At 45.9% G+C, this 8917-nt stretch overlaps 1 protein-coding gene across 1 annotated transcript in view; it reads left to right on the forward strand.

The window, feature by feature from the left end:
• Nucleotides 1-8088, forward strand: part of rad18 (RAD18 E3 ubiquitin protein ligase) — a 47207-nt gene extending 39119 nt beyond the window's left edge. The window contains exon 13 of the mRNA XM_080547916.1: nucleotides 7953-8088. Coding sequence (XP_080404042.1) covers nucleotides 7953-8052 — 100 coding nt within the window. The 3' untranslated portion in view covers nucleotides 8053-8088. The remainder of the gene's footprint in view (nucleotides 1-7952) is intronic.
• Nucleotides 8089-8917: the final 829 nt, after the last annotated feature.

The following is an 8917-nucleotide window of genomic DNA, read 5'->3' on the forward strand; positions in this document are numbered from 1 at the left end:
AGATGTCGTTATAGAACGCTGTGGGGGTGGGGGGGGGGGGGGGGGGGGGGGTGTCAGGCTTCAGATTTGTATTTTAAGGTTTTATGACAGTATTTAAAAGAAATGTCAACCCTAGTACACACACACACACACACACACACACACACATACAGACCTATGCACAAAGGCATGCATGTACCACATGCACATACTTTAAACACGTGTGCAAACACACACACACACACACACATTCCAGCGCTGCCTCCACTTTCACTTCAGCAGGACCCCCACAGGCCGTGTGTTTGAAGCCCAGACTGGGTGTTATCTATAGGTGCAGCCCTGTCTTCATCAGGAGGCCACAGCTGGATCTACAGCAGCAGGTCATGGCTGCCCGCCCCCCCTCCCCCGCCCCCTCCCCCTCCCCGCCCCCTCCCCTCCCCTCCCCGCCTGTCACATCTGTCACCTGACAGGGGATCTGATAACCCCATAACCCCATGGCCTGGATCGTGTCTGTCTTTACGTAACACACAGGTTGGTGGCCACAAAACCAATTTGCTATTTTATTCCGCAGACATTACACAGAGGAGTTTCCAAGAACTGTGGTCGCCCTCAACCCCCCCCCCCCCCCCCGCTGTATCTGTCTAAACCAGCGATTTTGCCTTTCCCTTTGCCTTTCTTTCCACTGTGAGAAGCACTGGAGTTTGTCCCAGGGGCGATTTCGCAGACAATATACTCCATCCTGCTAATCCTTCGGATGAGCAACAGACAGCGTTACTTAAAAAAATAAAATAAAAAGGCATCGTTGGTCTAAAGAAACGTTGAAACCGAAATCGAAGCGATCGTGCTGCTGTTCCCTAAACCCTCACAAAGGGTGACGACAACTCAAAAGGTCATTTCACATTACACTAACCTTTTACGGAGAGGCGATGGGGGAACATCCAACATGAATTAGAAGCCATACGACCTGGTTTGACTGTGTGTTTTATCTCTTGTCATGGTGTCGGTGAATAATCAAGGTCTCTGCTGTTCATCTCTGTCCTGAACGACCTTTTTAGGGATGTCTATGGCTGCCGGTGTTACTGTCCTGATGTCATCCCTCCCTCATCTCTCTCCCTCCTCTGGGTGAGGTTTAATGCGGGGCCCATATCTCTGCTCTACCTAGCCATTCATAACCCAGGAGGGCTGCAGCCTGGAGCGGCTTGTCAGCTTACGAGCAGGAAGCCAAGCTTTTATTGTAATATGTGAAAAGGGGGAAAAAAAAGAAAAAAAGGGAGATTTCGGGCAGCTTCTTTTTCCCACCGAATGCGCAACAACAAGGCCATGTCTCTCTTCTGTCATAAAAGCCCGCGGCACAGATGGTAGTTGTTAGTGCTACACAGCGGGTCGAGGTGGTATCATACTGCGCGTGAGAGGAGGCCCCGATTCTCACGCGCAAATCGTCTACGGCCACAGTTAAAGCTGAATTTGACTGTGTAATCCGCTGTTGTTGTTGTTTTCTTTTTAGTCAATAGTAGAAATATATTTTATATATATATACAGTACCAGTCAAAAGTTTGGACACACTTTCTCATTGAATGAAATGAAACTTTTGACTGGTATTGTATATTTTTTTAATAATGTGTTTCAAAGCGATCTCTGGGTCAAGATGGCTGTGAATGCCCTGATCAGTCCTGAAGCTCCATATTGTCTGTTTGAATCAGATCCTACAACTCCCAGGATGCCCCTGTCTCACACAAGATCCTTATCATGTTGAACAGCCAAGAGCTAGCGCATGCTGCTCTCTGCGCATTACGGGCATGGTAGAGCAGGTTTAAAGTGGGGGGAAAGTATTTTGACGTATTTAAACGATTTGGAGACTTTTCTAAGAAGTAAATGCACACCTTGCGTTTCGATAGCTAAGATGCCCTTGCATGTGAATTGATGATAGTTTGAGACTGTATGCATCATGGATCGACCAGAAATACATATGAAAATGGAATTCGGGTAAACTTTCCATTGCATTGTTATACACAAAATGACACATAACTGTGTATAACACTTGTGAATGACAGTGCCATATTACAGAAAAAACAACAACGACAGCAGCAGCATAAAAAACAAAACGACTACAAGACAAACAACATGGACATATCGCTTGGTCATATTTCACATGATACAGTAAACGTAATATCCTCACCGTGGTCCGAATAAAATAAATAGATAATAACCCTAACCCTAAAAGGAAGTCAACAAAATAAAATAGTCTTATTTGGGGATAAATGGGAAGGTAAAATGTCTTTGCGGAGGCTAAGAAAGGCCCCCACATCTTTTCAGATTTCTTGGATGAGCCTTTCGGTGTATATCAGTTTTTTTTCCAAGCTGTAAATTATTGAACATTTCTTTTATCAACAGAGTGTGAGGAGGAGTGTTAGTATTAGACGTCTAGCCAATAATGTTAGAAAATCTGTCAGATCCGCTTGGGGCCTTGGCAAAGGCAACTGAGGGATGCTGAACAAAGCAGTAATGACATTAGGTTTGTGATTGTCATTAAGTGTCCCAGTTACCTCTGACAGAGTTTTGAAAATCTTAGTCTAATAATTGCTCAGAGATTTTCACGACCAAAACACATGTACATGGTTTGCAGGTGTTTGATGACATTTCTTACACAAGGGGTCAATACTGTCATACATTTTGGAAAGCCTAACTTTGGTCCAATGAGTGCGGTGAACAACGTAACATTGTATCAACCCGTGTCTGGTGCAGGCAGATGAAGGTATGCACTCGTTTGAGAATATCCCCCCAAAGTTCCTCAGAGATCCCCTCCCGCAAACCTCCCAAAGAGTTCACCGGATTCAGAGAGGTTGAAGATAAGGTTTGGATCTGACTGTAAATCTATGAAATCAACCCTTTCATCACAGGGAGCTGAGGGAGAAAAGCATCTAGAGGCGTGTCGTCAGGCAGGTCAGGGAACTGGGCATTTTACCACAAACAAAGCTGAGAATTTGTTTATTAGGAATTAGGAATATAGAACAATTCTGAGATCTGTTGAAAAGAAGAGTTCACCGGATTCAGAGAGGTTGAAGATAAGGTTTGGATCTGACTGTAAATCTATGAAATCAACCCTTTCATCACAGGGAGCTGAGGGAGAAAAGCATCTAGAGGCGTGTCGTCAGGGAACTGGGCATTTTACCACAAACAAAGCTGAGAATTTGTTTATTAGGAATTAGGAATATAGAACAATTCTGAGATCTGTTGAAAAGATGCAAATATTAGCATCAACATATAAATCCTTAAATCCATCCTTAAGTCCAAGGTTGGAAAGTGCGCCAGCTGATATAGAGGGAGGGAAAGCGTGATTTGCAACTAGTGGAGCAGAGGTAGAAAGGGCTGCGAGCCAAAGTTGACGTTTAAACTGGTTCCAAATCCTTAAGGAGCTTTTAACAATTACATTTTAACACAGGGGGAGAAGGGGCTCTTGATGATGTGTTGATGGGGGAGTGTTCAAGAGCTGTCAGCGACACAGGTTTACAGGAAAACGACTCTGTAGCCAACCGGGCAGGAGGGGGGGTGGAATGTATCAGATCTGAGCCAATAATATTGTGAAATTCTAAGGTTAGTAGCCCAGTAATAAAACTTCAAGTTTGACAAGGCCGTTCCTCCAAGTGGCTACACGTGTGGATTTGTGACCCAAATTCCAGCGTTGGAATTTTGTTTTTTGCCTCTTAGTCCATTATTAGACTGGAGAGGCTCATGCCATTGTCATTGACTGGAGGGGGCGGGGGGGGACATGTCTATAATGTAAACAGTTGTAGAAAGCCCTTCATGTGAAGCCATAAGTGGTTCCACATGTGGGGTGTACAGGGGTGTAAAGGCCGGGGGGGGGGGGGGGGGGGGGGGGGTGGTGGTAGGGTGTGTGGGGGAGAGGGGGGGGGGTTAGGGTATGTTATCTGAGCATTTCCTCGGGAGGAAGAACAGGCCAGAGTAATTCCATCCCTCCTTTCCTCCCATTCACCTCCGCCTCACTCATTCCCTCTCTCTCCCCGTGAGAGCCTCGTGCAATGGGTCCGAGCGCAAATCCCCCGGTCCCCATCCCCCTATCCCCCTGTCCTGGGTTGAGGGTTCATGTGAGAGGTGATTAAATCACGGAGCTGTCCCCTTCTACAGTAGTTGGGAGGCTTAACCAGCTCCATCAGCCTCACGCTGAGCTCTTGTGTCCCACCGCCGCCTCCCACTGGGCCCTGGTTAAGGAGTCAAGATTTGTTGTGAACATCTTGTTAGTTTATTTTCTTTCCCATGTCTCTTAGGGGGCTGTTTTGAGCAGAACCTGATTTATGTATGTGGAGACTAGGTCCCCCGATGATTTCTAGGAAATTCCAAGTAGGTTTTTTTGGTTCACGGTCCCAGTTAACGGTTCCGGAAGGCTTCCAGACATCAGCTATAGTCAATGCTGGTATCCCTTGTTTTAGTCCTCTGTCTGTCTGTCTGTCTGTGTCTGTGCTGTCGGTGTACAGTAGGGCAGGCCTCGGTCGGATGCTAGTTCTACTGATGTATATCAATTAGTTGAACGGCCAGAAATGGAGATGGTTTTGCCGTGTCTATATTTGAGGGTTTGCTAATGCTACTTATTGTCCCACCCTCTGATTCATAGGGAACCCTTGAAACCAAGGGAGTGGTGTGGAAGTGTGTCACCTTTTAGAAGAACGGTTTACTCTGCTCTTTTCTGGTGTGTCTGTTGGATCGGAGCAACTTGAGTGAACCGCCCCCCCCCCCCCCCCCCCCCGCTCCCTTCCCCTCCAGTCAGTTATGTTGGTCTAACTAAGTTAGAAGTTTACAAGTCACCCAAAATGACACCGTATTAAAAAAAAACAGCACCTCATAAACACTCATCACACTTATTAAAACTGATTTTATTTTGCTAAGTGGTGGAATCACGCTCACTGAACCACTTGACACCAGGAAGAAGCAAGCAGAGCGCTGATTGAGCTCTTGAGAAGACATCATTTATACCAAAAGAATCCCCACTGAGCAGACGATGATATATATATATATATATATATATATATATATATATATATATATAATAATTGATGAATCTGCCCTGCTTTCAACAGGCTAATTAGCATCAAGTGCTCCTTGAGACATACATGTATGGTTGCTAATCAACTGCTGAAAGGCAGCGTGGCGCAGACAATCATCCGCTTGGTATCAGTACACTTATACTTTAGCTACTTTTTGTTTGCCCTTCATCAAGTTTTGGGGAAACTCTCCTCTGGGAGTTGTACAATTTTATCCGCATCCACTTAAAGGCAAAGGTGCCATTGTAGTTACACATTTCTTGGTATATTGAAAAGCTTTTCACTTTTATGTGTCCTTTTAGAGTGGGTGTATGTGTATCTGTATTGACGTCACATTTTCCACAACGAAATTGGGGTGGTGTGATGCTCTAACAGGCACAGCGGATTCGATTTCAGGAGGGCTTTTGATGGATTGTGAGCTAAGTATCTGTGGCAATCCTCTATGGTTTTAGGGTACATGTGGTGCGGTTTGCAATTGAACACTACAGTGATTGCTTTATTCATTAGACCCCCCACTGATTGTCTTAATGAGCCACATTTGCACGTGTGTGTGTGTGTGTGTGTGTGTGTGTGTGTGTGGGCAAATGTTTGTTTAAAATTATTTAAAAAGTAAAAACTTAACATAATGATGAGGACAGGACGGCTTGTAAAATATGATAAACCAGCAGAATTCAAATAAACCATTAATTGGATTCCCCTCTGGCATGTGTCCTCTCCTGTCAGCCTAACACAGTTACTCGAGGGGGAGAGAGAGAGAGAGAGAGTAAGTGAGAGAGGGAGAAAGAGGGAGAGAGAGTAAGTGAGAGAGGGAGAGAGAGTAAGTAAGTGAGAGAGAGGGAGCGAGACGGGGAGAAACAGGTACATGGAGCTCTGAGCTGCATATTAACCGTTCCTTTTAGAGGTTACTGCAGTCTGAGGAGTTGGTGGTGTCTGGAGCCACTGCGTTGGAGGGACACATCGGGCTGCTTGAGGACGCCAGCCAGAAAGAGCTCTGCAGGATAATTGGCTGTGTGACTCTCGGAGGCTCCAGTATGTAGAGTGAGACCGCAGGGTGAACGAGCATGCTTTTCTGCTCTCCCCCTTCATTCTCCCATGTCACGGGGCTACTTATCCAGTCTGGTTGAGTTATTCCATGTGAAATGGTAACGGTGGAAAATGATTTTGGCATGATTTGATCGACCCCCAAAAAAACATCCTTTACCCTTGATGTTAGTAAATGTTTTAAAGTTTGTTAGTTTTTTGGGTGTTGGGGCGGGGCGGGGGGGGGGTCCATGTGACCGCTATTATGACTCTCTGTGCTTCGCTGTCGATGAGCAGCAGAACAGAGGCGGAAGAGTTCAGAGCAAGAGATGGTGGGCCAACAAAAATCTGTGTTGAGTCATCAAGATTTCACGATATTAGAGTATACTCTAATTCACCCCTTGCCCGTTTTTTGACAAGTGTGTATTTGGAAAGAGGCTATGTCTTAGGCTGATATCCACACACCACCTTTTTCAGTAATTCTATTTCTTTTCTTTGTCCCCCTTGTCCAGTAAATCTTTCTCCCCCCCACCCCCCCACACACACACACATATAGGGTTGCGAGATGAAGGTCACCACTATAGGGTTCACTGGGCTAGGTGAGAGGGCACCCTGCAGGCCTGACAGCTGTTGATACTATGCACTATGACCTTCATCTCGCAAGGCTGAGGTTCCAAAAACACAGGGGAACTCGTTATGTGCACACACTCCGACACCACAGTTTTAAGTGTGTCCTGCATGTTAAGAGGGTCATTATTGTGTCAGACAGTCGACCTCCTGGGACCGTACGAGGCCAAAGGGGAGAAAGGGTGAATAGAAAGAGCAGAAAGAGCAGAGAGAGAGGTTATAGGGTTTTGTCGCAGAGTTTCAGCCGTTGACCACCGGGGGCGCTGCACTGCACCCAGTCCACCATCACCAACCCTGACGGTCAGTGGCGGACTCAGGCTGTTTGAAGGGCAGGGGGGGCGAAAAGAAAAAAAGGGCACCTACTGCACAACATGGGACCCCATCAGTGCACATGGTCAAGTTTAGACCATTGGAAGGGCAGCCAATAGGGCAAATCCTCTCATTTTGCCACTCAAAAGGGCACTTTAGTGCAACGTTTTTCAACGGTGGGGGCACATGGTCAAGTTTAGTCCATTGGAGGGGCACCAATAGGGCACGTCCTCTCATTTTCGCCACTCAAAAGGGCACTTAACCGAGACGTTTTTCAACCGTGGGGGCACCAGGAGGGGCGGTCGCCCCCCCTGCCCCCCCCCTCGAGTCCGCCCGTGCTGACGGTACCAAGTGTGCCAAATAGGCAGGCTAAGCTCTTAAAGGACTATTTCATTGATTCAACTGCAATCAGGCAAACAGAGTCAAGCACAGATAATGATTTTCCAAATACTTTTTGAAGCCAGGTTCTGGTATCAATCAACTCATCCCAGCGTAACTAACACCCTCCACTCGTAACTCCCTGGAAACACTGTATTCTCATTTAGTCTTGAGCTCTTGGTTAAGCCATCATCAGTGGTTGATACTACCGCCGTATTAGTTCCCCTTTGGCTAGTCCTGTCTGCTGACAGACGTTGCGTGTCTGCAGTAAAGTAGCCATCTGTGGAAAAGTGGATGTGATCAGGGAAACAAGTCTATGATGAGATCTGAAGGACCGGGATAAACCACACCTGGTTTGACTGTGTTATTTCTATGAAATAAGCCCCCTGCCAGAAGCCAGACCCCCCCTTTGGAGTTATCTGGCCGTCACATGGTGTTAGCTTGAGCCCAATGTTGAGCAGGTGCTTTTGCCTAATAATGTGATTTGTCTCTTATCATCATCGCCTTTGTGATCCGTTCATCTGAGGTTTGATAAAAGACCAAAGGCCCAGACTCACTTCTGAGAATTCTGTTTTTTCCCCCCAGAAATACGGAGAACGCGAAGAGTAGGAAGAGGTTTTCCTGCTCCGCTGAGGACGACTCAGCGCCGTCTCACACCCGGTCAAAACGAGCCCGCAAAACCTGAAGAGGGATGAAGAGGAGGAGGTCAACCTGAGGGATGAAGAGGAGGGATGGAGAGGAGGAGGGAAGCCTGAGGGATGAAGTAGATTTGAGCAACTGTTATTTGTTTATTTGTGTATTATTGTCAATAAAACTCTTTTGGCCAACGAAAAAAGCCGACCTCTTCTGAAAATCTCTCCCAATAATCTCCCACACTTCGAAATCGCCACTTTAGAATAGGGGGATAATGGCATCTACCAGTGAAACAGATTAACTTGCGTGCGTAAGTATTCACATATAATAATAACAAACAGAAGAGGTTTTGCATGTTAAGTCCCTGTGCAAGGTCGTGTGCCTCATTATGAAGCCATAAGCTCCGGTTAATGTGAACACAGAGCCGCTCTGCCTTGGGGAGGACCGTGGCTTAACAACCCTTACAGTGGCTTTGAAGAAAGGCTTACCATAGAAATTCATTTGATGCCTTTCCCTCATGGGACCAAGATTTTGAGACTGAAAGAGAAAGACAAATGTGCAAGTTGTTTAAAGAGTGCTAACCGCTTCTTATCTGTAGTTTCAGATTATCCGGGTCAGCATGGAACCTTTGATGAGATAGTATGTCATCACTATATGCCCCCAGTGGCAGTATTTTAGACAAAAGGGCTTTGACGTTTTTAATGTTTTCAGATGCTTAGACTGTAGTCACGGACCAACTTAACATATATTTACATTTACATTATATAGTGCCAGAAATGTGTTCTGTATTTAATGTTTGTCTCACTATTATCAAATTGATGGTATGTGTATTCAATTGGACATCAGTCAGACATTTTAGGGCACATTAGCTAACCTGTAAGGGGTTTACTCTAAGTCTGTTCTACAGTTGGCCTGGT

This window comes from Nansenia antarctica (assembly GCF_963989245.1).
Source record: "Nansenia antarctica genome assembly, chromosome: 18".
Classification (NCBI taxonomy): domain Eukaryota; kingdom Metazoa; phylum Chordata; class Actinopteri; order Argentiniformes; family Microstomatidae; genus Nansenia; species Nansenia antarctica.